We start from the raw sequence: 19,738 nt of genomic DNA, 5'->3' as shown, positions 1-19,738 counted from the left end.
AGGGGGAGCGCAGGAGAGAAGATGGAGGACGCCAGGGTCTGGCGCGGACTCGCTGGGCACTGCGGCGCCGTCTCCCGGGACTCCAACGCGGTGCCCGGCAGCGTCGCGTCTCTGTCAGACCCTCGGCGGCAGGCGCAGGCCACGGCGGTCACCTGGCTCTTCAGTCCCGTATGCGCCGCGCTACCGTGCCTCCAAATTGGGGGAAGCCCCCAGGACTTGGAGTGTCTCTCCCGTCTGGTATTTCATCCCCAGCCAGCTAACCCCTCCGCACTCCTGCTTACGATGTGCATCTACCTCGGAGCGGCCCTCCAGCTCTAGCAAGGAATCCCACTGGGGTGCAGCCTCAGATCCTCCCAGCTGAGGGAAACACTTCCCACGCGTAGAGATGTCATTACTGGCTTATTCTTGGGCGAAGGGCTGAGCTTTCCCATCCTCCCCTTAACGCCAGAGAGGATAGGAAATTTTGCCCGAACATCCCCCTCTCCCGCCAAAAAAATAAACAGAAACAAGTGAGAAAGTATAGATAAGAAATTATTTTTGTCTTTTAGTACAGTCTTTCTCTCGCCCCACAGAACAAAAATCGAACTTGTGGTTGGACGGCGTCAGATGTCACCGAGGTGACCCCAGCCTCTGTTTGCAGTTCCAAGTCTTCCGTGTAGGCGTCACTGCTACTGGAACTTTGTAGGATGATGTCCTGAACGTTTGCTATCCTCTCCTCAGAGAGGTAGCTACTGGGAATATCAGAGACAAGCTATTATTAAACAAATGTCTCCAGTCCAAGAAGTCTCCTGTGGCGGGCAGTGAGGGGGCAGGCTGTATTGGTGATATTTTTATAAACTCTGGCTTAAAAAAATTCCTCAGATGGTCACATTATTTCAGGACTTCAACATCTTTCATAACCAACGGTCTCTTATCTCACACACTCCATTTATTCCTCTCCAGACACATTCTAATCAAGGTCACCATCTTGAACTTCCCCTATATTTACACAATAGTGATAGTATGGTTGCAGAATTCTATTCTAAAAGACACTGAAGAGATATAGTAATTTGACAGTCTGTTTCCCTTCCATCCACTACACATGTATACCCCCTCCCATTCTTTCCTTCCCTCAGTCACCACAATGAAAGGGCTGCACACCTTTTTGGTCTGGTCTGGTCTGGTTCCTTTTAGAGTCGATTCCCTATTGGACATTGCTTGGAGGCCTTGGGGATGAATGAGAAGTCTGCAGTATGGGTCGGTAGCAGAAGCAGGTAGCACATCAAGGGACAGATCAGCCTAAGACAGGAGGGGACAGAAAATGAACAGTTTCTCATACGTTCCTCAGCTAAGCTGCTGCAGTGGCCCCTATGTCTCCTATAAAATTAGTCTTATTTGGGGAGAAAAATAAAATGGCTCAGTAAGCCTAAGTTTATATGCACATGCAAGATAAGGAGGGAACTAAGATGTAAATCTAAGGAATTAACTAGGTAAACTAAAACCTTTCAGTTCTGACCGTAGACACTGCCTGTTCTTTCATTTTCATTCAGTGACTCCACGTCTCTGCTTCTTGAGCACAGATTCACCTCAAGGTCTATGTAATTTATCTACTAAGTTTTCCTCCTCCCCAGTTTAGCCCTTCCTACTTTACAGCCTTTCAAAGGGTGTTAAGAATGAAGCTTTAGGATCATGAAAACTAGTGCTTATGAAGACCATTATTCTAATGACAATATTGCCAGACTCTTGAACTTATTCCAAGATCTAGAAACCCTTCTCTAGCAATCTTTCTCACAGCACCTCTGTTTCCCACCAACAGGAAGTACAGGTCAAGTGAAAACAGTCCAGTTCTCATTAACGAAGAGCTGGGATTCAGAAGTATCACTTTTCTTGAGGAACATGGCTAATTTTATCTCTATCCATGAGAGGAAACCCAAATTCCTGATTGCTCCCCAAACCCTCCCTTAAAAAGAAAATTTAACAACTTTTTAAATTCAGATGAAATTTTAAACCTTAGGATATTTTCCGGAGGGAAAATATCCAAAATTTTGGAACAATTACTCAAAAACAATCAGGTCCAAACGTTTTGAGGAATATAAGGAGGTTAACCAATAAGATTAAAGACTCCATCCCTAGAAGGGGCATTTCTACTGATAGGACAGATAATATCCTTAACCACAAACAAATGAGCCTCTCCTCAAACCAGCTTCCACAGACAGTACTGGAGAAAGTGAAAAGACTAAGGATGTCTAAAGACAGTAAATTCATCCTGATTACTGTGAACAACTTTCAGTGGGTGAATCAGTGGTGTTACCTTCGAATATGGTAACTGAAATGTTTGGTGTCTAAGCAAAAAAAAGAAAAAAAAATGTGCCTACATCCACCCAAATAAAACTCAAGATCCCCTCCTCCTCATCTTATTCAGGTTCTTCTTTCCCACTTCCTCTGCCCCAGCTTATATAACCTGTCATTTAACCTTCCAGGGATTTATTTCCGCATCTGGAAAATGAGGACAAAATACGTTATCTCACAGTGATGACTTATGAATTAAATGAGAAATGTATGTAAAATGCTTAGAACATTTCCTGTAATATAAGAAGTCCTAAGTAAATATTTTTATTGGTGCTATTAGTTGGTTCTAGATTAATTTTGGGGCTATGAACTCCGCAAAAACAGTTAATTATTCCTCTCACTTTCTTTCAAAGTAACAGGTTTTTCACCATGCCTCATCCCTCTCTCTTTTTAAGAGCTCTAATGTAAGTTGACAAAAGGCTAATGGCATGACAAAGGAAGATACCTATTAAGATCAGCTTTTCTAGGGGGCGCTTGGCTGGTTCAGTTGGAGGAGCATGTGACTCTTGATGTGGGGGCCATGGGTTTGAGCCCCACGTTGGGGGTAGAGATTACTTGAAAACTTAGATCAGCTTTTCTAAAGACAACTTTTAGCAAACATTAGAAAGTAACAGGATATTTCCTTCCTATTTCGGAGAGAATTTTAAAATCCTGTGAGTACACTGGGGTTATAATTAGATTTAGAATCCTAGGAATAGGAAACATCTCTGCTGTTGTCAATTACCTGTCCCCAAGTAAGACTTCTCAGCAAATTGAACAACAAATCAAATCCAAAACTTTCAGTAGGGAATATCTACTCCAAAGAAGTTAGAAGACGCTTCAAATCTGTCAAGTTAATGGACTTATTCTTCATGCAAAAAAGCTAGAACTGACAACAAATCTAGGAAAAGCCAAGAATGGAATATTTGCAAATACCAAAAAAACATTGGCCAGAGAGAAGTGTTTACCCTTCATTACCAGCCTCAGTGCAATCAAGGAGGAAAGGAAGAACATTTTACCAAAGGAAGCACCCCGCCCCCCTCCTCCAAACCAAACCAAAACAACAACACCCAGCCAAGCTTCTCAGGAGGAAAGCAGAAGTAATCTCCCCACCCCCTTCCAGTCCACCCCAACTTCATAACCACACTAAGGGCTTAAGCCAATTGCCTGTGGCCCATGTGGTCAGAAGCTGGGTTTGTGTTTCAATTCTACCACCTAAAGTGTCATCACTAGTTATTTCTGCTTTAACTGGTAAGGTGGGGAAGGGGAAACAAGGGAGAATTTTTTTCTCTGAATACCTATTTAAGTTCCTTGACAGCTAGACAATCACAGAGAACAAAGGTAAAGGAAATAAATCCACTCATTTTCCTGGTAGGCATTTAGTTCAGCTAGTAGTTGAGGGTTCTAAAACACTTGTTTCTAAGAAGGGTCACATCCCCAAGATGCCAAAAACAAGTCCAAAGCCATAGAAACACATTTATCAGTTTAACTCTTCTAGAAAGAAGCTACCAGAAATCAATGTTAAACCTATCAGTTCCATCCACAAAGCATTTAAGTAGAAAAGCTAACTTCCGTTTCACAACTCCTAAATGACAGAGAACATCTAACAAATAGCCAGCAAAATAGCATAGCACATAAGAAGGAAAGAAAGTAAGACAGGTCAAAAATACACCAAGTAAGAAATTCAATACAACTGGAAAACATACTCTCAGGCACCAAACATTTCTCCTTTGGCCACCTGTTCCTCCCTGCCCTCAGATGCCCCAAGCCCCGGGTAATGGCTCAGCTTGGAAAAAAGTTGATACCTAACAAGTCACACAAACTTGGTGGGCCTAAACCCAACTAAAAGCTTAGCTCAGTTACATCATCATGCTAATAGTCAAAAACATAAATTTAATCCTTACATGAAGCTATTCTGGTACAGAGGTAAAACTCTTTTCAGTGGCTTTAGCCTCCACCCCACACACATTCCACTAGTTAAAAGATGGATGTAATGAAACTGAACAGCATTGTGCTGTTTCATCTGCATTACCAGAAAAACACTATTCATTTGCAACAAGAGATCACTACTTATTAATGCCTGTCCAAATGTCGTGAAGAGTAGGGGCGGAGCGAAAACAGATAAATCAAATGAATATTCTTTAACCCGAACCCTGATAGACACACCTCATTGATAATTTCTTCACACCAGATTTAGTAGTCCAGAATTCAGGAAGGATTGTGTTTCTCAGAAATCTCCAAAGAGTTAGCATATTAATTAATACAGGCGGATCTTATGGTTCCCTCTTTCTGAGTCCGTAGTCCTTCCTCTCCCTTTCATGGACCTAGAATCAAGCAAAAGCCTCATCGGGTCAATTTGATGTTCTGCTGTGGATCCCTCCATTCCTGGTAAAAAAGGGAACAGGGAATAATGAAACAGGTGTTGAGGAACTGATGTATTATGCTCCCTGCATGAGAGAAGTGAGCAGTGGTGACCTAAGACACTGATGCGGCATCACAAGACTAGCTAGACTAAGCTTTAGGAAGGCTGCTCCACTCTAGAAAGTAAGCCAAGAGATGGCAACACAAGGCCACGACAGCATAACATCTGGCTAAGGAGGGAATTCACTCCTTTAAAGATGTTTCTTGACCCTGAGCAGTCCCTGAACTAGACACTGCCTAAAGCTCAGTCATTGGGTCCAGGCCTACAAGCAGGTGCAGGAACCTGGCAAGCTGTTAAAGCTCAACATAGGGACAACAGCTGTACTCCACAGTTGCTCCTTAAGCTGTGAATAAAACATCAAGCTTACAGCTATCCACAAATACTACTCGAAACATTGTATCCTTGATTGCCTGAGCAGAGACAACAAGCTCTTTGCTAGAATTGAAGAGGACCAGAATTCCTAGAAGACAGTGTAGGTTGACTTGAACAATTTACTCTGGTAAACAGGGAAGATGGGAGAATCTAGATTTTTCTCCTGAAGTTCTTTTCAACAAAGCATACAAATCTCTACTAGTTGACAGAATTAGCTCTCTAGCCCCAAGGCCTGACCCTGTCCTCTTCTTTTTGTTTTACTGACCTTACATAAGTACCCGCCCCCCCCCCCCCCCCCCCTTCAGCTCCCAGCTATTTCCTCGTTTTTCCAGCTTACTCTGCCGGCCCCACCTCTCCTTTCACTTTTTCTCACCTTTCATTCAACACTTAATCACAAATGGTCAATCTAAGCCGGTGAAAAAGCTTCTGGGAGCATCAGGTAGGTATAAAGTAATCCCAGAAACAGGCATTCTGGGGGTTAGGATACACATTTCTGCCTTTTAGTAGTTTGCACTTTAGATAGGAAAGGCAATATACTTACTCTTCATACATGGAAGTGCATCTTCAGAACAATCTATTAATGCATTTACAGATTTATAATTAAGGGATGAAAAAAATCCTTTAGTGATGCTTCTCAGGAACACTGGAACTAGTAATTTTTATTCCTAATTATTCATCCAGTCCCCTACACAGTACACTCAGAAAAACTCATGAAGCTTGAGGAAGCCCCCATATGTTTGATATGTTAATTTAGCTCAGTTATTCTGATCACTTAGGCAAAGCAGACAGAAGGGTCCAAATTGGTACAGTAATCTGTGATTAGCCTCTCAACAAAGACATGAGAAAACTGAAAAGGGTACTGGACTACTACAGATAGGTTTAGGATTTATTCCAGTGATTTCCTTAAAACCACAAGAATTTGGGGATGGGGACACACTGGGAAGACAGGCAGCAGTAAGGGAAAAGGGCACTACCAACCCAACATCTGCCATCAGTAATGTTTAACTTAGTAAGCCTATCCTGGTAGCTCTAAGAGCCCTGGTGAACACCTAATCTTAGAGATACCGCATGGTTAAGGTCAAATTGAGGCTGTGCTAATTTCTACCCAGAATGACATATTTCATTCATATTTTGAAAGGCAGTCCAGGACCTCTCAGGGACTACTTTCCCACTTCAAAAGGGTTCTAATCAGCTTAAAGACAAATCAAAGTGCTCACTAACTCTCTCCTTAGAGAAACGGCTCATGTATCACCATCCCATAGCTTTTATGGAAGTTTTGCTATTTCAATATATAAGTATTAATTGAGCACCTATTAAATGTCTGGAACTGTACTAGTCACTGGGCATACTTTTATGGAGCTCCTCCCAGTAGAGAAATTAAAACTTGAAAATAATCATAGACATTTGTATGAAGTGCTTAAAAAGGATTGGAAGGAAAAAAAAATTTAAAGCAGGCATTTGATTTCTTTACTACTAGACTTCACCTCATTAGTTCTCACATAAATTATAGCTTTAACACCAAAGATCATCATAAAGGATTGTTAAATATCAACACGGATGCCTAAGAAGTTGTATACATACTCAGGGCTAAGTGTAATGCAGACTATTACTGAAGTCACCATACATTGGCTTTTAAAATTCATCTACCTCGAGTAGTAAAGCAATTCAATCTTTCTGTAGTGGATCTCTTTCACTAATACAAATTTGTGTTAAGTGTATATTCAGCTACTAGAACAAATGCATGTTTGTGGACATTTACCCATTCACAGGGTCTTTTCTATCTTACTGTCCTTTGTGGCCTGCCCCCAGTTAGGAGTGGCTAGCCAAGCCCTGGTTGTGCCCTGAGGCTAGCCTGACTAGTAGGAGTTAAAAGAGGGCAAGGGCATTTCTGATGCTGGCTTTGTACTGCATACTAGAAAGTCAGGGATCACCTGACCTTCCTGCTGCTGAGCTCTGGGCCACAGCCACTAAGACTAAAACATGGATCAAAGACAGCACCATGGGACACCCTGGTGGCGTCAGGTGGATATTACAGGTGATTTTCACTTAAGCCCCTAGAAACCACCACACTGAAAAAGGCAGGCTGGCTTAAAAAAAAAAAAAAAAAAAAAAAAAGCAATGTGGTAGTAAAAAACAAATTTGTCACAAGATTCAAGTTCTGGGCCTGTCACTTTTAGTATCTTTCAGCCTATTATCTCAACTGCAAAATGAGGCTAATGCCACTCCAAGATTAAAATGAATCAAAGTATTTAATGGAATAGTTAACTACTACCATTGAGAATAAGGTATTTAATGCCTTTGCATTTTTCCTTTAAAAAAGGTAGCAAGGGCATGAACCCTTGAAGTCACTACTTTGGAAATAAGCCCAATCTGATTAGAGGACCATACTACTTAAGCCATGCAGTGCACTTGTATAGGATTTTATGAACAGATTTATTCATAAACATTAAGGTATTCGCATATGAGCATCTTGGAAGTGTCAAAAAGTTAACAGTGCTTGCTCAGTTTACTATGTAGCCAGGGGAAATATATGTACACAAAACAATTATACAACAGATTAAAAGCAACATGCAAGCTCATACATCATATGCAACAATATATAAATGTGAAGAAAAGCAAAGCAGAATTATAGTGCAATTAGTCCAAGAATGCTTACGTCTTTAGCTGATCATGAAGGGGTGGTTGAATTAGAGGCAAAAGGAACGGGGATGCTGGTAGTGAAGGAGAGGTTTGTTGAGTCTCTTGGCTTTGAGACAATTAACCAGGGCAGGGTCCCGGAGTCATGTTAAGATTCTCCCAAACCAAGGAAATATATTACCCATTTCCTAAATTCTATATAAATCTTCACATATGAATGCCTTTTTGGATAAATAACCACCAAAAGAATCCAACCCAAAGGGAAATCTGCAGGAATTCTCATTGAGGTATGACCACAAAGTCTGGAAGTAATTTAAAGCTTCTTCTGTTAAAAACCGTGACTAAGAATGATGTAAAAAGGAGACATAGGAAGAAGCACCAGGAGGGAACATTCTACCCTTAGGGAGACAACAGCATCAATTCTTGATCTATTCTCAGAGTGTGCACAGCTTACCAAAACAAAAACAAAAACAACTTTCTTCTGGACTTTGTAAGACTGATCTTGGGGCAACATTATAATGGGAAAAGTTACTTGGATTAGGTTAGAATTTAAATTTGAATTTCCTAGTTTCACATCTAAGGAGCCATTATTTGATGCAGTGTTAAGAACACAATAGTTTTCTCAATCCAACCAGTTAACCCAAGCTTGTGAAATAGACTTCTATAGTGTGTTGCTTCTAAGGAATAAAAGTTCTTTCAGCACTGCATTTGGCTGAATGGGAGATACAAATACTTCTACAGAAACCTCACTGGGTACTAAAAAAACACAAAACTTCCAAGAGTAATAAAATAAATTTGTGAGATTAAATGCATCACAGAGAAGAAATGTGAAGTTTATAGTTTCAGGAATGAAGTTTAACAGAGGATGATCAGGACTTGAAGCTTCAGGGTGACTAATGGGGAAGGAAGGAGAAAGGTCTACAAACACACAAAAGTAAAAACAAGCATGGTCCGTTATTTACCAAATCAACCAGAGCAAGGGAAGATGTGATTGAGAATAGTGATAAATTGGAAAGGTAGACCTATTGTTGATTCGTATTAAGGGAGTTGACATGAAATCAGCTAAAACACTTCAGTAACGAATTTGGGTGTATAGATAAGGATGCTGGTATGGCAAATGGAGATGGAACACAAACTGAACAGCATTTTGAACTATCTGGCAAATAAGCTCTAGTTCAAGTTGTAGATACAATGGTACTGGGCTAAAAACTGGTTACACAGAAAGTGGTATGCAATTTTACTACCTAGTTTTAGAGGACAAAGGAACCATTTTCAGTTGTCTTTGTTTTAGTGCCAGCCAACATTTCACGCCTTAAAACGTGGATGTCACTTTTGGTTTATTTTATAACTCAAAAAAAAAAAAAAAAAAAAAAGTCTCCAAAAATAATTAGAAACACTCCAGGAGGTCACAGAATGGAAAATGATATTTTAATGTTACATACAAATATTTAGCTTCTACTACTACACAATCAATAACAAAGATTTATTCCCAACTTAGACACAGAAAAAATATAGACCTATACTTATTCAAGATACTCAGAATGGGAAATAATTCAAATTTCTAGGTTTCTCTTCCAAAGCAATTGATTATCTTGAGTGTCTATTCAGTGCATAGCTATTTTGTGCTATACCTGGAAGGGGGAGGAAGAAAGGTTATGACCTGTTAGAAAAGACAGATACATAAACAACTCACTGATAATCAAGACAGAATGGCAAAAGTTAAGATACAGTAGAAATACTCTGTGGGAACAGGGGAAGGACCAATAGTGCTCATTCAAATAAGTTTATTTAGTGACTATCGTGCCAGACACCACCTTGGTTCCTCAGGAAATTAAAATTCATGAAACAAGGAAGTTGAAGTAGATGGCCGGATAGTGCAAGCAAGCTAGGTGACCTAGCTATACTCGAGGTACACACACACAAGTCTGTGTCCACACACAAAGGAATGATTCTGTCCGTATGACGGGCATTAAGTTTCCAGGAGGTGATTTTTGACATACTATCCAATGTTAAATCTCTCTAAATGAAGAGATGGAAGGCACTGCAGGAGAAAAAAAACACTAGGACCAAATGCAAGAAATGCTGGGGAACACCATGTCCTGGGATATGGAGCGTATCAGGGGGAGGGCTAGAGATGAAGCTATAAAGGTAGGCTGGGGGCTAGGTTACCAAAGGCCTCAGGTGCCTTATTTCTAAGACTAACCTCCAAGCAATGAGGTTTCAAAATACTCTAGTAGGGAGTGACAGGATAAATTTTTCATTGGGAGAAAAAAAAAAAAAAATCACCCTACCAACAGTGGCTGGTGGACAGTTGGGGCTTGCGGTGAGGATACTAATGAAATTCTAACCACACTTAAAATTCACTGACCATACAGTAGATGTTGTTAACTCAAATTTCCAAGTAAGCCACTTTAAGGGCAGGAGAGATTCAGCCCAGTACTTCCAAGTCCCATTTAAAGGCTGTCGGTTGTCTTTTGACTGATACAGCAGTCCATTCCTAAGTTTTACACCTTAATCGTTGCCACAACTTGAAAACTTATCCCAAACTTTGTGTGTTAAGGCTTCCCTAATAGCACCTCAGGACATAATTCTACCATGCCTCTGGCAATTTACAATCTCCAAGTTCAGCTTTTTTCTTCTACAGTCAATTCTGGAGTTCCAATTGTACAATTTTGGTTTTAGAGTGCTTCTTCACAAGTTCGGCTAAGGAGACCCCATAGCTAACACTGCTAAGATTAAAGACACAGGCATAATCAACCTAGAGTCCTCTCAATCCAACCTGCACCAAGCCTGCTAGTCAGCAACCACCTTCTGTGGCTACACTTGCCACATAAAATGTTAGTTAAGCAGGCAACCTCTGTGTAAACTTGATTCTGCTCTCTCTTGGAAAAATACTTTTATTTGCTCTTTTAGAATCTTATTCTTCAAAGCATACAAGTTTCTAACATCAATGTTTTAAGGTGTGTGCTCCCATACCCATTTTCTTGAGTAAACTGTATCATCGACTGGACCTAAAAAATTTTAACAGTATTTTTATAGTGAATTTAAACAAGAGTTAAGTTTGTGTCCTTTGAGTTTTTTTGCAATATAAGGTTATAGAGAGGGGAATGATGGGAATGACGAATGCTGAAATTTAAGCTTTCTTAATATAAAATGGCATTAAGTAAACATGACAAGACAACTATGTGTACAGACTTTATGGTCACAAGATACTGTGTGTCTAGTTAAGCAAAGCCTAGAGAACAGACAAATGTAAACAGTTAACCTGATGAATAAGCAGGATTTTAAGACACACTAATACTCATTAAGTCTTTCAGTAATGCTAAGAAAGAAGATTCCAGAAACCTGTTTCACGTCATATAAACAAGCAACAAAGGTCCCAGAATACATATTTGTTTTTCCTAGTATAGGACTGATTTTATGCCTAGATTGCTTTGTGTAGCACATCCACTCCTGTATCCAATTCTTATACTTCTGGCCTTACTGATCTATACCTGTAGGTGTACAAGGGAAACAGGGAAACAAGCAAATTCACATCTACAGCGTTTTCTCCTAAGTCCCCAAACCTAGACATTTTTCTTTATAGGTTCGTTCAGTACTAGTAAATCTCTATTCAAGACCTAAATGGATTCCTACTCAACAGATGGGAAGGCAAAGGTAAAGTTATAGTAAGGAAACTTACTCAAAAAACCCCACTTAACTTTGAAGCTAATAGGATTAAGGCAGTTGCTTTCCACCTTGCTTTAGGGATGTTTTACAGTAGGGATAATTTCCTGGTTGATTTTGTGTAATAGCCCCCTCTAGTGGCCATACGGTTTTCCCTAGCATTTATTCAAACAGGAGCGGAATATTAAAAAAAAAAAAAAAAAAAAGAAAAAGAAAATTAGACATCTGGCATCCCTACAAGTGGTTTTGTTCATATTTGGTGAAGATGAATATAGCATTCTATAGAGGCTCTCAATTCCCACTATCTTCACACCGATAGTTCTATCAATAGTTGCCAGATTACAGTCCTAAATTACAGGAGTTAAGACATTTAACTTTGTTGCGCGTTAACTCCTTTGTGCTTAAGAGATAAAGACAAACACCCAGGATCTGCAGAACTCAAGATCTTAAGTATTGTTTCATCTATCTGTTTTGCACACCTACCTACAACTGCAACCACCTTAATGCAAAGGTATGCGTTAAGTGTAAATTTTCTCTCCCCAATAACCCAGCTGCAGAACTTATTAGAATGTTTATTATGAGGTTATTTCTGCCTAAATTAACTTCTACATGACAAAGACTAATTTATTCAATTTATTTTTTCAGAAGCATCAAGTGCTTTTTGTAACAAAAATTCGATTCCTACAAAATCACAACCACCTTTAATGTAAGCCTGTCAGGTATAGCTTTTGAAGTTAATCAAGAAGCATCCCCAAAGTCCTCAATCACAGGAGTAAGTCTAACTTCCTGGGCCTCTTTTTAAAGTTTTTGCCAGGATTGCTATTTGTTCAATAGGCAATCAAAATGAACACAATGAACAGATGCTTCCTTATAATCTCATTACTTCATGCCAATCCCAGCTTCTCATACAGGATCAGACTGATCAATGTAAAGTCCTGTAAAGTACTGAAAAAAATTACCCCCCAAGAATAAAATGTACCACTACATACACTAGGATGGCAGAATTTCCTTCAGTGGAGTACAATTGTTGAGTTCACAACAGCGACAGAATATAAAGAATGTGGGTCATACCTTTTTTCTCGTGGCTGCTTCAGCCTAAAAAGATGGGGAACTTACATCTCAATAAAGGATCCACACTTAACAGGTTTTTCACTCACAAGCCCAAAGTTATACAGGTTTAGCTCTTCATTCTATTAGTTCTACAATCTCTTACCCAAACTTGTGGAGGCAAATGTATTTGAAATTTAGAGTCATTTTCACTTTATAATATTAAAATATATGGTATATAGCCCCTGTATCATGTAACACCTTCAGCAAAGCTTATGGTAACGGTGTAACAAAACACCAATATTTCTGCAGAAGACCGCGTAGCCCCAGAAAGTGCAAAATGAAGGCATCAATTCTGGTCGGGTTTTACATTCAACAACAAATTTTGTTTTCAGAGTTTTTTGGATAAGAGATTGTGCACCTGTTTTCTGCCTTTGCACTCTATACCGGGATAAAACTAAGTGAAACCAAAGGATGGTTATGTAACAACAGAACTTCAGCCTAATAGCTTTTACTACCAGTTATGATAAACACATACATATAACTTAATTTGTAATTTCAGCGCTTCATATACAAAGTGAAAAGACGCAGTTCATCTACACAGAAAATTTGAAAAAAAACAAAAAAACCCCACGTCAGCCCTAATGAGCAAGATGTTTCAAAGATAAAACTGAAAAAGCTGAAATTCTAAATCCATCTTATTCAACTTAAACACTACAATGAGTGTCCATGGGAACACTCAAAATTTATAAAAGTATAAAACTTAGGAGAAAAAACATTTTAAATGAGGAAAATCTGTTATACAAAACTTAAAAAAATTATTAAACAAAATTTTGAAAAAAAATTCAGATCCCAAACAATTACAAATCAGAAAATGGGTTTCTTACCTTTTGTTTCCAGAAGGATGTGGGCTGAACAGCAAGGTGGGTTATTCAATCTGACGTTATGAAAAATAATTGCTTCTTAGAAAGACTTAGAGGAGTTTTTCCTTGGTTAGAAAATAACAAACTAATTATAGGTTCCCTACACTATTCTAAGGAGACACAAATAGGGAGAGAAAAGGGGAACAATACAGGGCAGCTTTTTTAGTTCTAAAACAATGTGACTTTCTCCTAGTAGCTGCCAAAACAGGAGAGGTTTAGGACTCATTTCCTAAGACTGGAAAAAACAAAACAAAACAAAACAAAAACAACAAAGCCTACATCTCCCCTCACAGCTTCCAGCGGTCTGGACCCGCACCCATCTATCTTTCATAAATATGCAGTCAAGTCCTCTCATCTTCAGACAGCGTATTTATGACACATTTCTCATCTCACTTCAATTACTGAGGTTGGAACTACTATGATTTTTAGTAGAGTACATCTTTCAACTTAGGTTTAATGCACTCAATCTTGAGTGAAGGCATTTTCATCTTGGTCTGATTTCCAACACATTCAATGAACACAGGCTTAAGCCTAGCTCATATTAACCTTCCCAAAATTAGTTGTTTAAAATATTTATGTTCTACACATAAAACAGAACTTGTCAGTTTTAATAGGAAAAATCTTTCCACTTCTTGAACATTGGACTTTGAATTCTTGCATAAGAACTAGTGATTTTCTTAGTCTATACCAAGTTCTTTACTTAAATACAGAATCTGTTTTGAACTTAAGATCCCTTCCCTTCCTCCCTACATTCCACAAGGTTCATCTACATGTTTTGGTTAGGTGCCCTTATGCAAATCTCTCTCGGGGCCCATTTCCTCTACCACCAAGATCAGGTCTAGTTTTTTCTAGGTTTGAAATTATGTCACCTGCATAGTGGTCTTAAATTCAGCTTCCAACTCTGATTAGCATCCAAGGCAAATGTTAAGATTTAGTTATTTCTTTTGGGTGCAAAAAATGTGTTTTGATGGTTTTTGACTAGCTATGAGGAAATCAAAAGAAAAACATTAGGGATTTTAACTAAAAATCTACTTCCCCAATTCACTGAAAATTTAGCACCAAGGGGCTGTCAAGTAAAAAGATACAAAAACTAGCAGACTAAGCTATAAATCACTGCTCTGGTAGGTTTTGGATACAGAATAATCTTATGGTTGACAAGGGTTCACAGGCAAAATTTTAAAGCCCAGCTTTTTATTAACAATAATTCACTCAAATATAAGCAGTTAATATACTAGTGTAGTATTCACATTTCAAAACAAAGTAATTTGTTTCTGTGAATTGAACATTTAATACTTACCAATTTTTGAGAAGAGCTTGACAATCTCCAACACTATCCCCAAGTTAACATTAACTAGTCACTACCCAAATTTTGCACAAAAACCTATGCTGTCTAGATTATCACCAAAAAATAAACATCTATAAATTTCTAATCATTTTTGTCAAAGTACGGGAAACTTATCTTTCAGAAACTAGATCATCCCATTTACCATATTATATACACCAAATTCCTTCTTATCTCCCTGAAGACTTTTACAATTAACATTAAGAGATGGCTAATACCATTTATTAGAGATTACCTTTCAAGAAGCTTTAATTTACTAATACATAACACAAGAATCAGTATCTTATCAAAGTATTAACGGATAGTCACCCACTTAAAATTTTACATGAAGAGGAAAAAGGACAACCATGCATAGTTTTTTAAAAAATGTTTATTTTTTTTTTTCAAAGAAAAACGGCAATAGCCAATTGGAAACCTACTTATTCTTCAACTCCAATTTTGTTCTTTAAATTTAGAAGTGACTTACTGATTTACTATTTTAAACAAACCCCCCCTTTCCCCTTTAAATGTTTACCATCTACTCGTGCTGAATCCTTCCAAGGAGATTGCTCCAGCGTATTATCTCCAGGTCCTCGCTTTGCTCCTTTTACCAAAAAATGCAAAACACAATTCCATCGTGCATCTTAAGGGCTCCAATCGTCAAAAATAGGAAAAAAAAAATCTTTGGAATAGCCAATTAAGTTGAATAAAAAAAAAAAAAAAAAATCCACACGAATGCGGTTTGGTTGGGGCAGGAATCCACTCCTATGTTCCTGGTAATCTGATCCCGCTCCATGAATCCTTGTAATTCATCCTCCCTATCCTATCCACATTATGATTTGAATCCAATGATCCAGCTCCAAGGATTGGGATCCAGTGAGCCCTCTCCAATCCAAACCTTTATAACCAGCAAAACCAAAAAAGAGGAGGCAAAATGTTAGATACTGTAATCAAAAAAGGTTTCTGGGGAATGATGAGTTATGTCTGTCATCAGTTTAACAGATGTACATCAATAACTATCAAATTCCCCAAAACAAGTTTCTGAATGGTGTTCAGATAAATTTTAGAAACTTAATCATCATAGAGACTAATTGGAAGAAGCATTTTATATTTACAGTTCAACTGATAATGCCAACACTTGTTACTGTACAGCGTATTACAGGTTTTGTGGTTGCAAAAAGTTATGTAGTTGAAAAGTTTACTGGTATTGCTACCCACCCTAAGTCTAAACTAAACCTAATGCTCCCATCTGCAATTTAATTTGTAAATTAAAGTGTTTTAAACGAGTCAATTATGAATATTAGTTAAAAGGGGAAGGTGAGACTTAAAAAGTATTCCCAACTAGATTATCTACACCGATACATTGGAATTCTCTATTTTGCTTTCATTTTGTCTTAAAAAAATGAAATAGCAACGCTATATCAGTCACACAGAGGACATGCAGATTTAGCAGTATTGATATTATACTCTATCTGGTTGGAATTAAAGACACCCTGTACCCACATGTACACCAACAGCAGGTCACACATTAACAGTTGTAACTAAGCACTGTGACAAATTAGCCAGTTCTTCCCACATTAGTCCCTATTAAAACAAAAAAGGGGGGAAGGGAGCAAAATAAACTGTTACAAAATGGGCAATGTAACATTTGCCACAATTGCCAAGGTTTAAAGAGCAAAGCAATTGTAGCTAAAGATAACTGCATAAGATGTTTGCAAGTGTTTTAAGGTAGATGTATATAATCACTTTAAACCCTTGCCTTTTAGTATAAGGTCAATACTGCCAATTTCATCTGTGACAATAGCACTTGGAGTCATACCATTGCCTCCATTATTGATCTGATCCTCCTCAATCCTCCTTTTGACAATCCTAAAATGATTGAAATGTGCTCCACAATCCTTAATCCAAAGCATTCTTAATCCATCTCTTCAGATATGTCTACAGAAAGACACATGAAAAGCAAGATAAACATAAGAACTTCCCCAGGTAAGATAACCACAAACACCCCCCAACATCCCCAGTTCACACAAACCAGAGCAGAATAGACATTTACACAATATCACAGTCTGAAGAGCATGGAGAGTTAACTAAATTTAAACAATCCTGTCTATGACATCACTTAAAATACATTTTATCAGACATGAGGGGAATGTAGATGTTAGGAGCAAGGGGATATTACACAAGAATGCAATTCAACACTTTAGCCCATTCTGAACAAAACAGTTTGAATTAAAAAATGAAAAGATTGTACTGAGTAAAGGAAAACTGTATACAACATGGGTTCTACAAAAAGTGTCACCAATCATCTTATGTACGAGAGCGAGATCTGCTATGACGGGGAGAATAGCGTGGTGATCCTCTGCTTCTCCTTGGGGAATAACTGCGACTCCTGCTGTTGCTTCTGCTACGGCTTCTGCTACGACTACGGCTTCGAGATCGTGATCTTCCATAACTTGGACTTCTGGGCCCATCAACTTTAACCCGGATGTAGGCAGTTTCTCCCTATTGAATAGACAGAACTTTCGATTGAAAGATCTAAGCTTTCACCTGTCTTCAGGCATGCTGAACGAATACAATGTAACTAAAACCAGAAATCTGGTACTTTACTTGGACACCCTTGCCTGAATCTTACCTTCAAATTCCACTGTTAAGACCACTGTATCCAATTCTGGCCAAAGAAAAGAGTAAGTGTAAAAAACCTACCTCATGGGATCTAAACTTAGTGTTATCCAGTTTTCGAACTGCATAGGTCATATCTTCTTTCCGTACAAACTCCACGACACCAGTGCCATCTCGGTAAACATCAGCATAACATACATCACCTGCTTCACGCATGTGATCCTTCAGATCCTGCCAGCTTCCACTTGGAGGCAGTCCTAAAAAGGTATTTTTTCAACACCACTCACTCTATATTTCACATTAAACTTAAAATTTACACTAGAACAAAAACTACTTTAAAATTAATTAGACTCAAGATCCTAGGTTAAGAGCTGCTAAGATCCTGGAATCCAGAGTCCAAACTTACTTGCAAAGCAAAGATCTTCATATTCTAGGTACTCAACCTAATAGTAAATAACTACGTGGTAACAGGTATATCTCCACTACAGTATTCCTTGTTACTAAATTTACCTGAGCAACTAATTTAAGACCTATCACAAAAACTTGCATTTGTCAACACTGCTCACGCAAGGAAAAACTTAAAAGTGGTTTCTGTCCCTTCTCAACAACCCACACGAACAGTAAACTCACCAGAGACAACCACTCTGTTTTCAGAACGCCTGGATGGGGGGCCATAGCGGCCTCGGGGAGCCCCGCCACCTCCACCCCCGCCGCCGCCTCGGCCGGTGCCACGGCCGCTTCGAGGAAACTCCACCCGCAGACGGTATCCATCGTAATCATAGCCGTCGCGACCATATACCGCGTCTTCCGCGTCTCTGCGTGATCACAGAAAGCAAAGGGCGTAAGAAAAAGGACCGGGAGGGGCAGCTAACTCAGTCGGGAACTAGCGGCCCCCCGCACATGCGCACCCAGCATGAAGAGCCCACATGCGCTGCATAATAGGAATGGCCCCTCCCCCACCCAGAAGCACGCCAGGTTCCCGACCACTACACCAGCCCTCAGCGCCTCAGTTTCCCGCTCCGAGACCGAAAGTCCGCTCTGGGGACGTCCATGGGCCCAGTCACCAGAGAAGCCACAGCGACTCGGCTCCTTACTCGACTCCTGCATGGGCGACATCGTCTTACCCCCAACCTAAGAGCCCACCTCCCCATTCTTTGTATCAAGGCCTTTCCCAACTACTCCCAACTTATTGCCTCAAGGCCGCAAGCCCCGGGCCGCCTCACCGAGGGTCCTCGAACTCAACGAAGGCGAAGGGCGGTCCTCCGCGGCGATTCTTGAGATCGATGTCACGGATAGCACCGTATTTGTAGAACACGTCCTCAATGTCCTTGGTTCGGATGTCTGGAGGTAAGTTACCCACGTAGATGCGGCAATCGTTGTTCCCTGCCGGGCCACGAATCACACCACCTCCCGACATGGCGGCGACGAAAAGCGCGGACTCGAGAACAGGCCTTCCCACCAAGCCTAGCGCACGGCAGAGCGAGCCCGCAGCGACACCACGTCTCCCGCGGCCCCTCCAAAATGGCGCCTTTATCAGCTCGGCGCACGGATATGGGGGGAGGGAGGAAGAGAAGCGGGAGGAAGCAGCTATTCGATCTCAGTACGCACGCGCAAGAGCGTAACGGGCACTGCGATAGGTACGCTCACGCACGTGCGACGTCACCCTCCGCGCGAAGGGAGAAAAAAGTTCCCCGCGTTCCGATTTGCGGAGTGGCTTGCCAGTGAAGTGACCAGTCGTTTGGTAAGAATTAAACACAGATCCATCGGTAAACGGGCTACTAATCCCTGACGAGTCTTAAAGGATACTCAACCTTCCCAGGACCGAGTCCCTTTTAAAAACAAGTCCGCGCCTTGAAAGCCTTTGGTGAAACCTAGCCTTGAGCTGTGTCCCACAATGCTCTGCGGCGTTAACGGCCTTTGGCGGGAAAGACTGCCGGGGGCGGAGTTAAAGGGGAAGGGACCTGGCCGTTGCTCCGGAAACGCGGACATTCTCGGAGAGTGCTGCTAGTCCAGGAGTTCCGCCGCTTGTGATTCAGGCTTGTGATTCAATCAGGAGCCGAGGCTTGACTTTGTATTCCCGCCCCTTTTCCTGCGCTCAGGCGGTGAGCTGCTTAGATAAGGGTCTAATTTAGGGCAACCCAGCTTAGACTCCTTGGTAAATACTTTGCACCAAGTACCGTTCCACCGTCGGTTTAAAACTTAACTTTGTATGGCTCAATTCAACACACCTTGATGTAGTGGCGGTGGTTTGAGCTGTATTCAGTCAGCCAGGACTCAGACCTCAGCTTCTCTTTAATTGCCTAGCCCTACCTCAGAGGAGAGGTCCAGTGAAGGCTTGAAGAGTGACGTGCCTGTTATGTATCCAGCCCTTTGAAAGAACGAGAAAAGCGTGTGTGTGTGTGCAAAATCTTGAAGTTTGTTCCC

General features: G+C 40.3%; 1 protein-coding gene and 1 long non-coding RNA gene across 3 annotated transcripts; both read right to left on the bottom strand.

Annotated features, from left to right (window-relative positions):
* Nucleotides 1–518: 518 nt before the first annotated feature.
* Nucleotides 519–5,395, bottom strand: LOC125151540 (uncharacterized). Its single transcript, XR_007146845.1, has 3 exons — nt 4,474–5,395; nt 1,141–1,278; nt 519–731 (listed from the first exon to the last, which is right to left on the bottom strand). It is a non-coding gene; the product is annotated as an uncharacterized LOC125151540 (long non-coding RNA).
* Nucleotides 5,396–15,068: 9,673 nt separating this feature from the next.
* Nucleotides 15,069–19,099, bottom strand: SRSF1 (serine and arginine rich splicing factor 1). Of its 2 annotated transcripts, XR_007146844.1 has the most exons (5): nt 18,538–19,099; nt 17,945–18,129; nt 17,399–17,571; nt 16,515–17,197; nt 15,069–15,593 (listed from the first exon to the last, which is right to left on the bottom strand). XR_007146844.1 is itself a non-coding variant. In XM_047832700.1 (4 exons), the coding sequence occupies exons 1-4, from the start codon at nt 18,729–18,731 to the stop codon at nt 17,003–17,005; spliced, it is 747 nt and encodes a 248-aa protein (XP_047688656.1). In that variant the 5' UTR covers nt 18,732–19,099; the 3' UTR covers nt 15,069–17,002. The 2 variants fall into 2 exon arrangements, 1 of the variants encoding a protein (XP_047688656.1); XM_047832700.1 differs by having other exon boundaries at nt 15,069–17,197.
* Nucleotides 19,100–19,738: the final 639 nt, after the last annotated feature.

Source organism: Prionailurus viverrinus, chromosome E1, assembly GCF_022837055.1.
Source record: "Prionailurus viverrinus isolate Anna chromosome E1, UM_Priviv_1.0, whole genome shotgun sequence".
Lineage (NCBI taxonomy): Eukaryota > Metazoa > Chordata > Mammalia > Carnivora > Felidae > Prionailurus > Prionailurus viverrinus.
The sequence above is the reverse complement of the archived record's forward strand: the minus strand, read 5'-3'. Positions and strand labels throughout refer to the sequence as shown.